The sequence below is a fragment of the Nyctibius grandis genome, chromosome 17, assembly GCF_013368605.1.
Source record: "Nyctibius grandis isolate bNycGra1 chromosome 17, bNycGra1.pri, whole genome shotgun sequence".
NCBI classification, from domain to species: Eukaryota; Metazoa; Chordata; class Aves; order Nyctibiiformes; family Nyctibiidae; genus Nyctibius; species Nyctibius grandis.
In genome coordinates this window covers 8,205,563-8,224,076 of record NC_090674.1, presented here as the reverse complement: position 1 = coordinate 8,224,076, position 18,514 = coordinate 8,205,563, and the positions used below count along the sequence as shown (strand labels likewise).

The 18,514-nt window shown below is 60.3% G+C and overlaps 3 protein-coding genes across 4 annotated transcripts; 1 reads left to right on the top strand and 2 right to left on the bottom strand.

Moving 5' to 3' along the window:
- Positions 1-213: 213 nt before the first annotated feature.
- ZBTB48 (zinc finger and BTB domain containing 48) lies at positions 214-4,835 on the bottom strand. 2 transcript variants are annotated; one of them, XM_068415333.1, is made up of 10 exons: positions 4,375-4,835; positions 4,042-4,277; positions 3,201-3,312; positions 2,731-2,823; positions 2,495-2,581; positions 2,218-2,372; positions 1,530-1,666; positions 1,219-1,383; positions 1,017-1,105; positions 214-919 (listed from the first exon to the last, which is right to left on the bottom strand). In XM_068415333.1, the coding sequence occupies exons 1-10, from the start codon at positions 4,792-4,794 to the stop codon at positions 623-625; spliced, it is 1,791 nt and encodes a 596-aa protein (XP_068271434.1). In that variant the 5' UTR covers positions 4,795-4,835; the 3' UTR covers positions 214-622. The 2 variants fall into 2 exon arrangements, with proteins under 2 accessions (XP_068271434.1, XP_068271435.1); XM_068415334.1 differs by having other exon boundaries at positions 3,201-3,255.
- A 132-nt stretch (positions 4,836-4,967) lies between these two features.
- TAS1R1 (taste 1 receptor member 1) lies at positions 4,968-9,670 on the bottom strand. The gene is made up of 6 exons (XM_068415326.1): positions 9,472-9,670; positions 9,087-9,393; positions 8,041-8,808; positions 7,429-7,641; positions 6,936-7,056; positions 4,968-5,911 (listed from the first exon to the last, which is right to left on the bottom strand). Exons 1-6 carry the CDS (start codon positions 9,615-9,617, stop codon positions 4,971-4,973), a joined length of 2,496 nt encoding a protein of 831 aa, XP_068271427.1. The 5' UTR covers positions 9,618-9,670; the 3' UTR covers positions 4,968-4,970.
- A 46-nt stretch (positions 9,671-9,716) lies between these two features.
- NOL9 (nucleolar protein 9) lies at positions 9,717-16,361 on the top strand. Its single transcript, XM_068415328.1, has 12 exons — positions 9,717-9,908; positions 9,978-10,203; positions 10,352-10,479; positions 10,647-10,785; positions 11,340-11,436; positions 12,153-12,250; positions 13,030-13,191; positions 13,372-13,660; positions 14,297-14,408; positions 14,772-14,949; positions 15,578-15,711; positions 16,029-16,361. Exons 1-12 carry the CDS (start codon positions 9,717-9,719, stop codon positions 16,155-16,157), a joined length of 1,884 nt encoding a protein of 627 aa, XP_068271429.1. The 3' UTR covers positions 16,158-16,361.
- The last annotated feature ends 2,153 nt before the right edge of the window (positions 16,362-18,514 follow it).

Sequence of the window (18,514 nt, the reverse complement as noted above, 5' to 3'; positions counted from 1 at the left end):
TCTCAACGTCACGGGACCCCCGGATCACGGGGATTTACAAATGTACATCCCCACACCTGCAAACAGGAGCTCGGAGCATTGCACGGCTCCTCGAGATAACATGTTTAGATTATCTCGCCTTTAATGTGGTAAAGAAACAGTAATTAAAAGAAGCTCAACAAAACAAAGCAGAAATAAGGCACGAAGTTAAAGGAGGAGACAATCAAGCGAGCATTTAAGGAAAGGGGAAGAGCCGCCCTCCCTGGGGAAGGTAAGCTTTGATCGGCAGCTCTCAGACTCAAAGGCAGAACTGCCGGTGCCAGGTGAGAGCGCTGGAGAGGGGACGTGACGCCAACGAGAGCTCGTACAAAAGCAATTCACAGTATTACACACAGGGAGTCCTCGGTCACATCCCACCTCACATACGTATGTTAATGTTTAAGTAGCTGTTCTGAGTAGCTTCGCATTTGTTTCTTCATTTGAGACCCAATTATAACTTACTGTAACTTCATTTCCCTGCAACCCGGGGTGGGAACTCTGTGGGGAAGGAGGAGAAGGGGCAGAAAAGAACAAGCGTGGCAGAGAGCGGCTCCAGCCTGAGGCTTTATTGTGTTTTGGTAGGAAGGAGGCGCCGGCGCTCGCGCTACGTTTCACAGTCTGCGGGAATCGTCGTCGTTATGATCAGCGATTGCTCGATCACATCCGCCGTCGAGAAGTTCTCGTTTGAGCAGAGTCTCTGCACGGGGATCTCCTCGGGCAGGGAGCCGCGGGACAGGGACTCCACGATCACCTCGGCCGAGCCCACCTCCAGCTCGGGGGGCGGCTGCAGGGCCACCACCACGGCCTTCTCGTCCTCGATGACCAGGTTCCGCAGCTTCCGCTGCCGCGGGTTGTAGTTCTCCACCCGGTCGTGAATCTCCATGTGGCGCCTCAGGTGAGCCTGCAGAAGGAAGAGGCTCGTGGGGGGGCCCGGTGAGGGCCGGCACCCCCGGTGCAGCGCGCTCCCTGGGGCTCCCCGGCGCCGGGGGAGGCCTTACCTGCCGCGTGAACTTGTAGCCGCACTCGGTGCACTCGAACTTCCTCACGCCCTTGTGCCGGCGGACGTGGACACGCAGCTGCTCCACGGCTGGGGAGGGAAGCCAGAGCCCGTTGGGGCGGCACCGCGCAGTACGTGCCCGCAGGGACGCCGACGCGCACCTCGTTAAGGAGGGCAGTCCCTAACGACGCCCCGGCCGTTACCTTTGAACGTTTTCCCGCAGATCTGGCAGAAGTGGGGCCTCCCCTCCTGGTGCCGGCTGGCCACGTGCCGCAGCAGCGGCCCCTTCTCCGTGAAGCGCTGCTCGCAGAACTCGCAGCTGAAGGGGCGCTCCCCGGTGTGGGTCCGGTTGTGCTTGTCCAGGCTCGCTGCCGTTCGCGGGGGAAGAGAGGGGGAGAGCTGCAGGTCAGCGGCGCGGCGCGTGCCCCCCCGCCCGGGGCTCAGGCACGAGCCGTGCCACAGCGTGTGCGGGGCAGCTGGTCTGGGTACGGGAGCGCGGCGCCCGGGCGGTCACCTTGTGTCCGGAAGGTCTTGCCGCAGAGGTGGCACTGGAAGGGCTTCTCGCCGGTGTGCGTGCGCAGGTGCATGTTGAGGTTGGCTTTCTGCGTGAAGGCGTGGTGGCAGAACTCGCACACGTAGGGCCGCTCGTTCCTGCGGGCGGGTGACACGTTACCCTCACCTCTGCCAGCTTCAGCCCCCCAGGGTCAGCTGCTCCTGCTCACCCCACGTTCTCGTAATTAAATCCTACTCCAACCCGTCTCAAACTAAAGTATTTTGGAGGCCCAGGAATGCTACTCTGCAGCCACAGGCTCCCGAGCTGGAGCCTCCCACCCCTCTGGCGTTATAACCAGCCCAGGAAACAGAACGCTAAGGAGGAGCGTGGCGAGCTGCTGCACAACTGCCCCTTCAAGGACATGACTTAGCCGAGCTGCTGAGCTGCGGTCATCGCCTGCACCACTGCAGTCACACGCTCGGAGGAAGTGCCGACCGCCTGCACTCCCTTTGGAAGGGAGAAAAGGAGAATGCGGGTCGGCCCCTCACCACATTTCTGGCAGAAGTTTCAGCCCAGCACCTCCAGGAAGGTGTTCTTGCCGCCCTCCGGCCAACTCCTCTCCCCAGCACCACCCAGGCGGGCCCTCAGGGGCAGAAGTGCAGCCAGGAGAGCCAGGGTGACGCCAGGGAGGACGTGGGTCACGTCATACCTGTGCTTGGCCTTGATGTGCATCTGCAGGCCGTTGCGGCTCGAGGCCCTGTGCCCGCACTCCTCGCAGACAAACAGCTTCTCCCCCCGGTGCTTGAAGGCCTCGTGCAGGCGCAGCTCTGTCCGAGACAGAAAGCACTTGGAGCAGGTGGAGCACTGCAAGGCCACAGGAGAGCGCGGGGTTAGGCAGCTCGCCCGGGCGCGGGTCGCAGCATCCGCCCACAACAGACCCCTTCGCCCCCACCCCTCCGCCTGCCGCTGCTGCCCCGCGGCCTCACCGCGTGCGGCTTCGGCGCGCCGTGCAGCTTGATCATGTGGCTCTGCAGGTCCTTCTTCTGCATGAACTGCTGGGCGCAGGAGGAGCACTGGAGGACAGGACAGGAGGGTCAGCTCCCGGCCGCCCCCCTACACCGATTTCGGCGCCAGGGGAGCACCGGCGGCACGTCGCCCCCTCCTCCCCTGTGCCAGCGTCTGGCAGCTGTTCGTAGGGATGTCACGGGCAGGCGCCGCTGACCTTGTACGGCATCTCCCCCGTGTGCGACACCATGTGCAGCCGCAGCTCCGTCCGCCTCTTGAACACCTCCTGGCAGACCGAACACGTGAAAACCTGCAAGAGACGGGGGAGGCGTCGGCTGCCGCAGAACCAGGCGTCCGACGCGACGCCCGCAGCGGCTCCTGGGCGCTGGGACCTAGTTCTGGTGTTTGACCCGCGCCCGCAGCGTGCTGGATCTTTTATGGTACAGAGCATCCTCGTGTGCTTGAAAAAAAACAGAGGAAACGGGAGTTGTCTGGTGAGTGAGACAAAAGCTGCTGCCATCCTCGTCAGCAGCAGGCTGGGGGGGCCCTGGCTGTGGCACGTGTGCCGCGCAGCAGCGATGAGGGGGTTTTGTTCGGTAGCCAAGTGTGGTGTGGACTGTGGCTGGAAAAAGGCTCCGAGTCCCTTCCTGCACAACGGCACCCCCTCTCCAGGCCGCCCGCGCGTACCTGCTCGGATCGGCTCATGCAATTCCTGGCTTCGTGTTCCAGGAGATTCTCTTTCCTAAAATAACATTTGCCGCATTTGGAACATTCAAAGGGCTTTTCTCCGGTGTGTTTCCTGGGGGAACACAAGCAGAGAGCGTCTGTCACTGCCAGCCCCACAGCAGAGACACACACACAGGCCCGGCGAGGGCACTGGGAAGGAACTGGGAGAGGAGAGGGTAGAACCGGGGCCCCTCCCTCCAGCGCCAACGCTCAGTTGCCCAAAAGCCGCCTTTTCCGCCGGCTTTGCTGATCTCATCAGAGCGCAGTTGAGCTGTTGGTGCCGCTGCGCTCCACGAAACTTCGGTCGCAGGGCTCGGGTTTGCCCCTCGCTCGTGCCCCACTTTGCTCTCAGCTGTCAATGCCGAGGCCACTCACAGGGCCCAGCCACGCCGCCGCGCTCCCCACGCCCCCGGCACCTTCCCCCACGGCCTGGGGTGACTTTGAAAGCCCAGCAGGACGATTTGCCACCGTCCACCTGCAGCCACCACATCCCCTGAAGGGCCCCTCAACGCCTTCTCTCTGGGCCAGGCTCCTCCACCCCCTGAGAACAGAAGCCCAGGACAGCGGTTGTGGCTCTTGGAAGCGTTTTGGAGACGTACGACCACCCCCCCAGCTCAAGGCAACCCCACCCCGGGGGCAGGGGGGACCCCCCTCTCCGTCCCGGGGACACCGAGGCGCTGAGGCCAGCCGGCTGCACGGGGCCCTTCGCCTCCCTGCGGACGGGCCGTGGGGAAGGGGCAGAGCGCGGCGGGGCGAGTCCCTACGCGCGAACGCAAGGGGAAGGAGAAGTCGGAGCGTTTACCTGTTGTGCACTTTAAGGTAATATTTGCTGAGGAAGGTTTTATGACATGTGGGGCACTCAACCGGCGCCGCTGTACCTTTTCTGCTCCCCGGCGTCCCCGCCGCCCCCGCGCTGCCGGGCGCCTTCCCCGGGGGGGGGCTCTTTTTGCTCCGCAGGGCCTTCTTCTCGGGAAGGGACTCGCCGTCGCTGTCCCCGCGCCCGCCGTCGCCCACCGCCTCCGGGGCCGCGGGGGTGGCCTGCGAGGGAACAGGCGGCTGTCACCGCGCCTCCCCGGCCGGGCGCCCGGCACCCTTCCTTCCCCTCTCCCCCCGGCTCCCGCCCCCCCTCACGCACCGCCTGCCCGCTGGGCGGTGCCACGGTGTCCGCCTGCCCCGGGCGGCTCGGGGCGGCGCGGCGGGGCCGCTGGCGGGGGGCGGCGGGACGGAAGGCGCGGCAGAGCGCCACGGCGTCGGGCACGCCGAGCTGCTCGGCGGCGGCCAGGAGGCGGGCGCGGTTGTGGGCGGTGAGCGCCAGGCGGCCGGTGTAGAAGAAGTCGAGGAGGAGCTGGAAGGTGTCGGCCAGGCCCTCGGGCAGCGCCACCGGCCCGCCGGGGCCGCGGGCGCGGAAGAAGCGGGAGCAGCTGGCCAGCACCGGCCAGTGGGCGCGGAACTCGCGCCCGCCCACGCCCAGCGTCGCGTCGCAGAACTGCCCGGCCGCACGCTGCCGGTTGAGCTCCCGCAGGACGCGGACGCTGTGCGCCGCCGCCGCCGCCATGGCCGCACGGCTACCGGGCCCCGCGCCCCGCCGCCATCTTGGCAGCGCGCCGGATGTGGCGTCAGGGCGCGGCGGCGGCCGGCGCGCCGGATATGACGTCACGCCGCGACCAGCGGTAAGGCGGGCTGCGCGCGCGGCCGCCGCCGGTTCCCCGCCGCCCTCCCGGGCCCGGGGGCTCAGGCCGCGGCCCGGCGCCGCGTGTAGCGCTGGATCGCCGCCTGGAAGTGCTCGGGCGTGTTGAGGCGCGGCCGCAGCAGGATGACGAAGGCCTTGGGGAGGAAGTAGCCGCCCAGCTGGGCGCCCAGCGTGCAGAGGCCGCCCAGCAGCCGGGCCGCCGCCCCCGCCCGGCCGCGGAGGGCGCCCTGCGTGCAGAGCAGCGCGGCGGAGCAGGCGAGGTGCAGGAGCAGGCCGCAGGTGAGGCCCTTGGCCTCGCTGTAGCTGGCGGGCAGGTCCTTGCCCGCGTAGCTGAGCGCGAAGCAGCCGGCGCTGAGCAGCACGGGGTAGGCGGCGGCGGCGGCGGCAGCGGCCCCGCTCCCCGCGGCGCTCGGGCCGCACTCCAGCAACACCCGCTCGGCCGACGCGCCGTAGTCCCTGCGCGGCGCCGAGGGGCTGGCGGCCTCCGCGGCCAGGCACAGCGCGGCCTGGGCCGCCGTGCTGGCGGCGATGAAGAGCAGCGGCCCCCTGCGCCGCAGCCAGGCCTCGTGGAGCGCCGGCCAGCGCGCGTTCAGCTTGAAGATGCAGATGATCTGGAAGGAGCGCGTGGCCACGCACGAGAGGAAGACGGTGAAGCTGATGGCAAAGAGGGGGAGCCGCAGCAGGCACGCGTGCCGGGTGGGCTCCCCGAAGTAGCAGAAAAGGCTGCTGCAGGCACAGGCCAGGGAGCCCAGCATGAGGAAGCACATCTTCCCGCCCGCAGACTTGACCACCGGCGTGGAGGCGTTCAGGGCGAAGAGGACGGCCAGGCCTGCCATGAGCAGCATGAGCAGAACGGTGGGGGTCAGCAGTGCCCAGGAGATGGGCTCGGACCAGGACAGAAACTCGACGGTGCGGTTGAAGCATGCTTCGCTCCTTGCCGGGGCCCACTCGTCTACCCCGCAGGACTGGCAGCTGTAGAGGTCTGCAGAGGACACGAGCCCGGGCGGTGACAGAGACACCACGGACCCTGGTAAGAGATCTGCCACGGTGTAACACCCTGCCCTTGCAGCCCCCAGGCTCTCTGCGAGAGCTGTTCCCTCCTCGCATCCTACTCCTTCCCTTTGGGTGCTTCCAAGCCTTGAGGAGCAGAGGGGGCTCTTTTCTCAGAACACCCCCCAGGAGTCCCCCCTAGTGGACCTCCCAAAAGTCCCTGGCTTGGGTTGTGAGGCATGAGGCCCGTGGGGCTCAGCGGTGTGAGCCGAGGCTCAGGGGCGCCTGGGCTGTGGGTGGGAAGGGGCTTGTGTGTCCAGCAGTGACCTGCGAAGGGCAGGAAGGGTCTGCAGCAGCCCCCCTTCTGCAGGCTGGGGTATGGGACAGGTCATGTTTGGGGGCTGTCTGCTCCCACTGTTACCCAGAGCTGGCCGTTTCCTCCCCCCTCGGCCCAAGCGTGGGCTGAGGCTGCCGAGTGACCTGCTGCCAGCAACGGGGTTTGTCATTATGGCCAGTGACTCTGAGACAGGAGCTTCCTGCCGCCTGCCCCAGGCAGGGGACATTTCCATACGCCAGCTGCTGGTGACCGCGCAGCGCGGAAGCCCCGTGAGCCACCTGGGGCACAGAGGTAACCACCGGGCCGAGTTTCCCTCCTGGAGGATGCGGTGCAGGAAGCGGCTGTCAGGCCGGACGCCCCTTGTCCCCTGGCCGCAGGAGAAGGGGCTCTGCCGGCCCCGTCTGCGCCGGCTGTTGGGCTGCGTGGGCCCCGCTGAGGGCAGCGCGCCCTGGCAATGGCAGGGCCTGGGCTTTGCATACCCACAGGGATGCAAACGGGGCAGTCAGAGCGAGTCAGCTCGGAGGATTTTACTGACCGCAGGGAGGACGAGAGAGCGGGAGGGAAGAGGCTGGGGGAACGGCGAGACAGAGGCAGGGAGCTGATGGGAGGAGGAGGCAGGGTGCGGGCAGCGGAGCCGAGCGGGAAGGAAGGGGAGGGAGCAGCCCCCCGGCGTACTGACCCGATCTGTTCAGGAAGGTTCCTGCCGGACAGGCCACGCAGCGGAAGCAGCAGCGGTGGCGGCTCTGCTGCAGCCGCTTCTCCCCCGGCTGACAGGCCTCGGAGCACACCGAGGTGGGAGCCTGTCGGGAGCACGGCAGGGGTCAGGCAGGCGAGCGGGGCGGGCAGCAGGACACCTCGCTGAGCACCAGCCTGCTGCCAGCTTTCGGGACAGGGCAGGAGCCGGGAGCTCGCCACGTTGTGGCTCTTACAGAGGTGGTGAGAAAATGAGACCTTTTAAAGATAAAAGTGGGACCCGGCAGCTGCTTCAGTGTGTGTGCCCTGCTTGTTTTTGGGAGGGGTGAAAACTGACACTCAGAGCGTGGATCACCCCCCCATGCCACCTCCGTCTGCCCTCATTTCTGTCCTGCTGTGTAATACCCCAGAACCGTTGTTGTTGGGGACGCAGCTGCCTCGCAGTAAGCAGTAAATAAGATCTGGATGCAGAGCAGTACCTGGCCATCCTTTGTGTGCCACAGGATCTTGTCCTGGTCAACGCTCAGCCTGTCAGGGTTCACGCTGAAAGTTCCTATCACACCGAAAGCCCAGCTCGGGCCGCTCCAGTTCCACATGATGATGTCGTAGCCTTTATGAATGTCCCCGTTGGCATCAAAAGAGATGTGGCTCTTGTACAGGGTGAAGTTCACTTGCTTGATTTTTTGTAGGAGCTGTAAAACAGAAGAGAAGAGCCCTTCCTGCTGAGGAGGCTCCTGCTGAGGAGTGCCTTCTCTCGGGGTGGAGATGTGCTAGAGGACCCCTTCTCTGCTCCGGCTCCTCTTTCCACCCCCCAACAGCTAGCGGATGCCCAGCTGCAGAAAATCCCTTCCAGGTTTCTGCGAGGGGCTGGTGATAGAGGAATAGAAGTGATCTAGGGCAGGGGTCTAGGTCTAAGCCCAGGCTGCTTTGACTGTGACGGGTGGCTGGAGCCCACAAGGCTCTTCAGCTGGGACACGAGCCTTTCAGCGGGACAGAAAACCCCTGGGCACAAGGGGAAAATCCTTCCCCGTGAGGAAGGATCCTCATGGATCCTCTTCCACAAGGAAGATCCTTCCTCGTGTTGCTCTTACCTGCCAGGGGTAGACTGTGCCCTTGCTGCACGCCCCCGAGGCGCAGCCCAGCAGGTCGTGGAGGCCGTGGGCCACGGCGTACACGGCCGAGTACACGTTGAAGGAGGCTTGAGCATCGTACACGTCGAGGGCAGCGGCGAGCGAGTGGCAGCCGGTGCAGCGCTGGGTGCAGTCCAGCTGGGCGCTCCCTCTGTCTCCCCCCATGCTGCTGGCACGTTCAGCTGCAGCACTTTCCTCTGCCATCTTCCAAGACTCGAAGCGCTCCAGCATCGCGGACTCTGTCTTCTCGACCAACATGCCCATCACCGAGCCGATGCTCTGGATGCCAGGCACCTGCCAGATTGTTTGGGCTAATGACCAGTCTTCGGAGCCCACCCACACCATGCCCGTGACGTTCCTCTGGACCACCACCTCAAAGAAAGTGCGGGCGCTTTGTCTGTTGGCAAAGACGACGGTGACGTTGACCCTGATGTCCGTGAGGATTCTGACCAGGTTGTGGAGCTCCGGGCTGCTGGCGTCCTTGTTGACCGGGATGATGCCTCGGTAGGCAACGCACACGTCGCTTGCAGTCAGCAGCTCGTAGAGGGCGTCTAAGCCGTCCCTGCCGTAGGTGTTGTCGCTGCCCAGCAGCGCAACCCAAGTCCACCCAAACCGCTGCAGCAGCAGGAAGATGGCCTTCACCTGCTGCCTGTCGCTGGGGATGGTGCGCAGGAACGAGGGGTACAACCGCTTCAGGCTCAGCGTCTCCAAGGAGGCTTCGTAGCTAATCTGCAAAAGGAGCCAGGAGAAAAGGGGTTGTGCTGCCCCAGGCAGCAGCACCCGAAGAGCTCAGGGCACAGGCAGCGGGCCCGCAGCCAAATGTGCTGCCGCGAGAGAAGCCTTGGAAGGCCAGCGAGCCAGCCGCCATCCTGCCAGCCAGCTGCCGGTGCCTGGGAGGAGACCCGGGCCAAGGCAGGCGTGGAGGGCTGCGTTTCCAGCTCAGCCTCGCTTCTCAGCTCCAAGCCCATCCTCCATCAAACGGCTACTGCCGGGGGAGCCGCGCTTACCTCCGGTACGAGGAAGACGCCGAGGATGGCTGCTGCGGTGAGGGCCAGCCGGGTGCTGTCGGGCCCGATGACGGCCACCGCCTCGGGCTCGTAGCGGCGGAAGGTGGGGAGCACCTCGACGTGCCCCCCGCCTCTCCGTGCGAGGGCACGCAGCACGGCGTGGAGGCTGGCGGGCTCCGAGCAGGTGTCGTGGATGTCGTAGCCCAAGGTGACGTTGGGGAGGAGGGCGCTGGAGTTGTTGATCTCCTCCACGGCGAAGCGCATGGCCTGGGACACGGCGTAGCCGTGGCTCTTGAAGGCGGCGGCACTGTGCGAAGGCAAAAGGGGTTTTCAGGGAAGAAAAAAGCGCGTTTTGGGGGAGAAGGGGGCGGCGCGGGGCACTCACTCGTCGCAGCCGCGCACCAGCGGCTGTGCGGGGGCCCGCGGCGGTGCGGTGTGCAGGGGGAAGAGCCCGGCCAGGCGGTAGTCACCGCGGCGGGTGAAGGAGGCGGCGGCGGCGGCGCAGAGGCAGAGCAGGGCGGGCAGCGGCATGGCGGGGCGGTGCCGGGCGCCGGGCGGCGCCTCTTAACGGGGCGGGCGGCGCCCGGCCCAGGGGCGGCCCCGGCGGAGGCGGAGGGAGGCTGAGCGGCCATGCCCGCGCGGCGCGGCCCGCCGGCCCGCCGCCCCCGCCGGGCCTCGTCCCGCGGGGGCCGGGCGGAGGCGGCCTGGAGGCAGTTCGCCGTCTCCTTCGCCCGCGCCGGCACGGTGCCGCCGGCCGAGGCGGGCCTGGCGGCCGTGGAGGCGGCGGAGGGCGCCGCCGTCCTGCTGCTGGCGCCGCGGCAGGTGAGGGGCGACCGGCCGCGCCGCTCCCGCCGGGCCCTGCCGCCGCCTCACCGCCCCGTCCCCCCGCAGGCGCTGACCTTCACCGGCAAGTGCCGCCTGCGCTGCCTCTACGGCGCCGTCCGCCTCCTGGGCTTCGCCGTCGCCTCGCACCAGCCGGCGCTGCCGGTCTTCTCGCCGGCCACGCATTGCGCGCTCAGCCTGGAGGCGCTGCCCGCCGCCCGCCCCCCCGCCGCCGACCTCCGGCAGCTCCGCGCCGCCGCCCGCGCCGCCATGCGGGCGCACAGCGTCCGCCGCCGTGAGTGCCCGCCGCGGGGGAGCGAGGGGCGGCCGGTGCGGGGCGGTGCGGGAGTAGGGGGGGGGGGCGGCAGCCATTTTGTGCGCGGTGCGGGGCCGCCGCCATTTCGCGTGCGGCGCGGGCTGAGGGCGGCGCTCTCCCCCTGCAGAGGCGCGGGTGAAGGTGATGGCGCGGTTCTCGCCTGACTGCGCCGTGGTGCTGCTGCAGCACCTGGACACGCCGGTGACGCGGTTCCTGCTGAGCCACCCGCCGCTGTCGCGGCTCTTCGAGCCCCAGGTGAGACCCGCGGGGCGTCGCGGTGCCTGCTCCGCCCTGGGCGGTGGCACGGTGCCGCTCCTGCCCCCAAACAGGCCTCGTGCGGAGCGAGGGGCAGCTCGGCGTGTGGCAGCGCAGCTACGAGGCCTCACGCACGCCTGTCTGAGCGTTTTTCTGCTCTTCCCTAGAAAAAGGAGGAGCCCAGCTTCACGCCAGAAGATGCGGTTCTGGCGTCCGTCGGCATCGTGAAGTGTAGCCCCGACCACGGGCTGCTGGTGTCGGAGAGCATGGTCGTGGCCCTGGAGGAGCTGATTCAGGCGTGCTGTGGTGAGTGGCGTGCGCTTGGTGACGTTGGGGGCTGGAGTAGCCTGAGGAAAGGAGACTTATCAGGCTTTTCATGAGTTAAAGTTAGGGAGGCACGACGACACCCTGTGATTGAGGGTCATGTTCTTCTCCTAAATAGTGGGAGTCTTGAGCTTGTGCGTCACCTCGAGTGGGTTTGTGCCTCTGCTGCCAGACAGCTCGCTGCTGTGAAGCCACTTCCCAGTCTGGCATCAGAACTCTCATTTTGCTCTCTTTTGCAGCAGGTAGAAAAAAACACGCCCTTACTTATCCAGAAGCATTTAAAATAGCGTGAGCAGTTGGAGTTCTTACATGCTGGCTTTTATTGCTAGGTCTTACTTCTCACTTCAGGAGCATTTTCCCTTTACGCTGCTACACTTAATATGGATTTTTTCCCATTTAATTAAAACACATCCTAGTCAGACCACAGAATCTGTAGTTTTTTTCAGGCTTTTTTTTTTTTAAGAAATTTAGGCAAACGGGGCACATCAGAGTAACTGATGGCATTGGTCAATTTCAGAGTATGTTTGTTTTTCCAGTGGAAGATGAAGGTGTCCCTGTGGTTCTGGTGTGTGGGCCAAAAAACACCGGGAAATCGACATTTAATAGATACCTAATTAATCTGTTACTGAATCGGTGAGTCTTTTTATGTTCTACAAGATTTTAAGTACTGCATGGGATTTAGGAGAGGGAAAAAAAACTGCCTGCCAAGATTCTCAGAAAAGCTCTTACTGCTGGAAGGTGGATGTCTTTTAAAAACAAACAAACAAAAACTTGCAAAAATAGGCATTCTTGTCTTGGGTTCCTTTCAGAAGAGTTGCCTACTGAAACATTTAAATTGCTGTCTTGGAGTATGTGAACTAATTGGGCACTGAGCAGTTAGGATTCAGTAAGGAACTGGGAGTTATAACCGCAGCTTGTTCCAATTTCTTAGTTTCTTTGAAGATTCTTGGCAGAGCAAGGTGTAGAAGCTTATTCTGCTGACCACTGCATGCTTGAAATAAAGATTACAAAGTTTATAAATCTCAAATGGCTGGTCTTGGGGTGCCCAGTTAATGTGGGAGAGGTGGTCCACTGATTAGTACCACCTCCAATTATTGTTCTAGCTACCTCCCTTAAAGCTGGATGGGTGTGGAGCTGTTGTAATACAATATTGAGCTGTAGGTGAGCCTTTTACGTTCTCCCTTAATTCTCCCTCGAGGGGAGGAGAGAGACAAGTCATGGTTCGTTTGTGTTCAAGAATTTAATTTTGATGACCTGGAAGAAAATCAGGTTGTGCTTCTGATGTGTTCCACGTCGTGTCCTGTTTCTTTTTTTAGTGGGTGCTAATACATGGGCTTCTTTCACTGCAGCCTTCCCTCGGTTGAATATATGGAATGTGACATAGGTCAGACTGAATTTACGCCGCCTGGGTGTGTGTCGTTAAGTAACATAACAGAGCCAATTCTTGGTACGTGTTTTGCTGTTTTCTGCAGTTGCTGGAAGCCTGTTTTGTTTGCAGAAGGGGCTTTCTGAGTAGAGGCTGTGTTTCAGGGAAAGTTGCCACATCTGTCAAAGGTGCATATAGAAAATAAAGGCTGTAGAAGTTTTCTTGCTGGGGGCATCTAAGCTCCATGTGAACATGTCTCTTAAGTAACACGGAGCTACTCTCCCTGCTTGTTTAAAGAGAGAAGATAGTTGTTTATAAGGTGATGGAACAGGCTGCGGCATGTCAAAGTGGATTTTCAGCCTTTCAGATTTGAAAAGTCTCTTTGGGAAAATCTTTCCCAGTTGTTAGTGTCCGTAGATAAAACTAGCTTAAGAAATACAGAGTGGATCAACATAGGTTGGGAGCTGTTACGAGCGTAAAAAAAACTAGAGCCAGAGAAATTGCTGGTATTTGTGGTCTTGTGGGTTTGGGTCACTGTCTAAAAGGCCAGACTGGTTTACTTCTTGGATGGTCTGTCATAGAAGACTGTTGTTTTAAAATTAACACATGTGTAACCAGTGATTTAAAAACAAAAAATCCAAATAAGAAAAAACCCAAACCCCAAACAAACGAAACTCCCAGCATGGAGTCTTGCAAGTGACAGCAGAGTTCCTCCATAGGTGCAGGCTGTGCAAGGACTGTTAGCATGTGAAGAGAGGACAGGTTATGTTGGAAGGGATTGCATGTAGGTGCTACGGGGGTGGGAGTTTTTTGATCTGACTTAACTGAAACCAGTAGAGGTTTGCTACTTGCTTCTTCAGGCCCGCCGTTCACTCACCAACAACCACCACGTAAGATGGTGTATTACGGGCAGACTAGCTGTGAGCAGGACACGGAGAGATACCTCGATGTCGTGAAGTATGTGTTCGGCTCCTACAAGAAGGAAGTGCCTTTAGTCATCAACACCATGGGCTGGGTGAAAGGTAAATGGGATAAATCTGTTTTTGAGGTGGCATGGAGGGAAAGTAATAATCGTAGCGGTACAGAGAGTCCAGAACCAGGAAATACAGCTTACCCCCCTCGAGCTAGTGCTGGCCTTCCGAAAGCGTTCTGACCTGTTTATGTAGCAGCAGCAGCAATGGTGTTTTCTCTGCTCCCTAAAGGTGAGGGGTTGCTGCTCCTCATTGACATCATTCGGCTGCTGTCGCCCAGTCACATCGTGCAGATGGACGTGTACGACTGGAAGGCCATGGCTCCGCTCACCCCCGAGTACGTCCATCTCACTCCGGGCCTGTACACCAAAGGCAAGCAGCAAGCCAAGTGCAAGCAGATGGGTGCGAGTGCGGCGGAGGGCTGGAAGTCCTCTGAAGGGGAGGGAGATGCGTCGGCTCCCGAGTATAAGTTGCTGTATGTCCACCCGGAGTTCCCTCGAGCAGGGGTTGCAGGTGAAGCGTAAGTAGAATGTTTAGTGCTATGTGGAGGTTAGTGGGCTTAAGAAAATCACGCGTGGTCCTGACGGTAAAAGCTCTTGCTTTGCTTTCACCTCGCCTTGAGAGCTCCATTACATCAGTCAGAGCTTATTGGTTACTTATTATGGGTTGTGTTTGGGTGTTGTCTGTTTGGGTTTTCTGGGTATTTTGGGAGGGTTTTGTTGTTTGGGAGGAGGTTTGCGTTTTCTTGGGAGGGTTTGTTGCTCCTACTCCCAGTGCCTGCTGTCAGTTACTGACTTCTACACTGCATTCCACTTGGAATCATTGAATGTTATGTCTCCTTTTTTTTTTCTAATTGGGACGTTCCTTACCCATTGTCTAATAACAGACTTTGGTAAAAAGAGAAAAATAAACCAAACACCACCCTTGTTAACTAATGCCTTTTTAAAGGTGAAGCAACACCCTAAATCCTGCGATCCCTTAGCAGCAATAAAAGCATAGCTCTAAATTTTGTTCAGCAGTAGAAGTTTTAAAAACTGAACTTGTGTGAAATAGCGGCTAATGCTGCGTGGTGTGCTCGGGCCTGTCCGGGGTGTCTGGCTCAGATCGCCGTGTGGGCTGTGCTGCCTTCCCTTGACTCCTTGTGGTTGTTTTCCAGGCGAGTTCATAGCGGCATCTTACGTGACATGTCCATCCTGGGCTACCTGGGCCAGCTGCAGTCCCCAGACATCGGGGCGGTGCTGCCGCTGCACAGTCTTGTGCCCTATCAGGTAAGTGTCCGTTTTTGAAAGGCTGGGAGATGTTGCAGAGAGCACGGCTCGTACTCACTGACAGTTCTGCTTGGACTGCAAATGTTTTCCGGAAGAGGGAAAAACACTCTGTAATCTGCAAAAAGATAACGACTGTATTCAGCGTATCTAGGAGTGAGGGGTGTGTTGGGGTGTCAGCGGCACGCGTTTCTGTGTGTTCACTTGTTGGTGTTGAAACTGTTGTGTTTGCGCTGAGATAATGTGTGTAGGTGTGGGCTGGGAGCTGTCGGGTGTTGTGTACTCGGCATTACCTTGTCTCTGAACTCAAACTAAACTGACGTTGAGCCCATGATACAGTTCTTCCTGCTTTTTTTACCCCCTCAGGTCCCTTTCAGTGCTGTTGCGCTCAGGGTTGTTCACACCGATGTTGCTCCTACCAACATCATGTACGCCGTGAACGCCAGCTGGGTCGGGCTCTGCCGGATACCGGACGAGATCAGGTGCCAGAGCGATGGGCCGGTCTTGCTGACGCAGACACCGGTCTGCGATTGCCTCGGCTTCGGTGAGCCAGCCTGGAGAACCGTGAGCGGGGTTCTCGCCTGTCGTGCTTTGACAGATAGGTTGCAGAGTAACGGGATTACCTACTCTTTCAAACACAACTGAAAAAGTGGGATGAAATAAAAGAATAATCATGTATTCTCTTTGTTACAAGCTGTGCTTGGAGCCCTTTGGTTTGCTTAACTCGTGGTAACAGCCCTGGGGGATGTCACTGAGCAGCGCCTCTTGCAGCTTGCTTCCCTCGCTCTTCCCTCACTTGCCAGTGTACTTGCATTCTGGATTCACGTTCTCAAAGGCAGATGCCACGTGGCTTACACAAAGTTCCTTCAGTTGTCTGTCGGTTTCCTTCTACGACTCGATTCAATATTACAGTTCTGACTTGGAGTTTGATGCGGAGCTCCTCGGGCTCCCGTAGGAGTGTACCAGTGAGCAGGGATGGGCGCTTTGGGGAGCTCGCTGTACACTGAGATACTGGAAAAGCGGGATACAGCAAGGCAGGTTTTTCTCAAGGTGTCTCTCAAACCCTTCTCTTGGTTCCAGAAGAGCCGTTTAATCAGCGAGCTTCAACTGCATCTGGTTGTACAGTCCGAAATGATTGGGCGAAGACTGAACTGTGTGTGCATTTTTTTCAGGAATTGTCCGAGGGGTTGAGATGGAGAAGAAGCTTTACCACATTCTGACGCCGGTGCCTCCGGAGAACCTGAGACTAGTGAATTGTCTGCTCCTTGGAAATATCGCTGTCCCAAACTGTGTTCTTGTGGGCCAGGTAGGAGGTGCACGGGAAGAGGGTGGGAGCTGGCTGAGCTGAGGCTGGCTGGCGGGTTTTCCATGTTTGTATTTCTGGGGCTCGTGCATGCCCGGAGATGTCTGGGCATTAGCAGATGGTTATCTCCTGGGAAACTGTCCTTAACGCGTAGAAACACGGGAGAGGAGAACGTTCTTCTCGTGTTTCAGATGCCAGAGCGGGGTTTGTTTGGTGACAGCTTGCTCCTTGCCATCAGCCTGTAGAGGAGGGTGCTTCCCAGTCCGTTGAAGATACGAGTTCTTAAAAGTTGTTTCTGGTTTTGTTTTTCCTCTTTCCAGCAAGGAGTTGAGGGAGAGATCCCCTATGTCACATCCGATTATAACTACAGCATCTTGGGGTCTGGGAAGCTGAAAAAGAAAAAGCATTTCAAGAGGAGGGAGTACGCGTTTGAGTGTGATTATACCTAGAGCCTCGGGGGCCTTGGACTGCGGGGTTTGTTTTATGTGGAGACTGGCCAGAGCCAGGGGTGGGCACAGAAGCCCTGGGTGCTACAGAGCTCTGAGGCCCTGGACAGGTGCCTGGTGTAGATACTACAGCTCGTCCGTTTTTGATAATGTTTTATATTTTCAGTTTGTATTTTGGTGTTTTGTAATAAATACCTATTAAAAACATCGCTTTGGCTTGAGCTGTTTCCTCAGCCTGCGTTGGCTTGGGCCCGGCTCGGAGCAGCTGGGGGTGGTTGTCATCAGGAGCCAGCAGCCGCTCTCTGTGTGCAGTCCAGCCGTGGTTAGCGCTGGGTTTGGAGAGAATCGGCAGCGGCGGCTCCGCGGTAGCCGTAACCCTGGGCTACGCGCGGTTTGGGGAGGAGCTTGTGCCACTGGTTCTCCCCTGGCACCGTGGCTGACCTGCGCCTGCGGGCGTTTCACTCGTCCAGGAGACGGGGAGGCAGGCGCAGGTTGGGAGGTGCTGCCTGTCCCGGTGACCGCAGCTGCCGCCGCGGGAGCGGTCTGCTCGCCGCCTGCCTGCTGCCCCCCTGCTGCCCTCCGTGGCTGGGGACCCGGCTCTGTTCCCCTTCGCCGCTGGCTCTGGCCGAATACCCCGTTGCTGTGGTTCAAGTTCAACGTCGTGAGCGCCGGCCTGGGAAAAGCTCCGGGTCCATCTCGAACGTGTCGCCCAGCATGGATCGTGGTACAGGTAGAGGCTAAAACCGGGTGGGAGTGGAGAGGGTTGTGTTACCCACCCCCCAGCACCGGGGTGCTTGGTCTCGCCTAACTCATTACCTGCTCTGTACCCCACGGGGATGGACACTATTTATTAATTTATTTTTAAATTTATTTTCAGCTCTTTGTTGGGGCAGCGATTTGCTCTGGAGTGAAGATGAGGTTGGTGGGAGACGTGCTGAGGTGAGTGAGCTTCAGGCTGAGTCGAGGACTTTTTTGGGAAAACCACTTCTGAACAGGTAATGCTGGTGTGTCGGGCAGTTAATGGATCCTTGACTGCAAAACCAACCTGGCTTCCAGCCGAGGTTCCTGCTAACATGGCGTGGCCCTGCCCGTGTCCCAGCGCAGGGGGACAGGCCCACCCTGGGGTCGGCAGCCCCCTGAGGCGGGTGCTGTGGCTGGGTCTCCTGCGGAGGAAGGAGGGATACGTTGTGCTGCTCAGTGCCAGATCTTTTTGGCTGGCAGCCGCTGTGGGTGTGAGTAATCTGCAAAAAATGCTTTTATGTGGTTTGGGAGGTTTTCTGGCACTTCAGAAACGTACCTGAAAATGCACAAATTAAATGGGATGACTGCTGGGGAGGGGATGGAGCTGTGAGGGGCTGTGCGGCCTTGCTGCCGTCTAAAGAGTTAAAGCTTTTACTTAATCCAGGCCTAATTATCCCCATCTGGCTGGATCTTGCAGCGCAGGAAGGACTTGGCTGGCAACCTGGCCCGAACAGTGGCTAAAATAAATACAGGGGCCGTCGTGCAGCTGGGGGGAAAATCCCGGGCGAGGCGAGGCAGGAGTTCAAGGTGCGGGGGACGGGTGGAAAGGCGCTGGGAAAGGTGAGACGAGCGAGCGGCGCGGGTGAAACCCTCTGGGGCTGAGCATCCCCCTGGGTGCTGCTGCTGGCCCCCGGCATCCACCTCGCCCAGCCGAGGGTGATGGACCCCACGCTGGCTGGTTGGGGGTCCCCCCCTCGGAGCCAGGGGACAAGTGAGTAACCCCTGTGTGCCCATGCCAAGCCTCAAGCGTCGGGTACGAGACCTTTCTGAGGGGGGCTAAGCTGCCGGGGCCGAAGGTGGATGCTGCAGCTGGGGGCCAGGGGGACTGCGCCGGCTCCCGGTGCTCACCGTGGGTCTGCCCCGACAGGGAGAGCGGCAGTGGGGTGGCTGGGGGCTTTGGAGTGTAAACCTCGGTGTAGTGTCCCACCGGTGAGGGTGGGGACACTTGGTGCTGTGATTGATAGGAAATTCGTTATTTAGCACTTAAAACGATGTGCTAAATCAAGCAGGATTTTTTTTTAACACGTGAGCATCTGTTGACTGCAGCAACGTTGTTGTTTATTTCTGGCAAAGGGCGCCTGGAAGCAGCAGAGCCGTGGGGAGCACGTGGCGCCTTTCGGAGAAGATGCTGTTGGTGCTGGTGGGTTTGGGGCTGGGGTGGTCTCAGCCCGGCTGCTCAGACCGTGCGGTGTTTTGGTTTTTCCCCCATTTTAGGGAAGGTTTTGCGTGGGGCAGGGCAAAGGCGCCGTCCTGCGCTGCCTGTGCGGGTTTTAAGCCCTATCCAGTGCTTTCCCATTTGCTCGGATTTAGCAGGGGGGAAAACCCCCCTGAAGACCCCT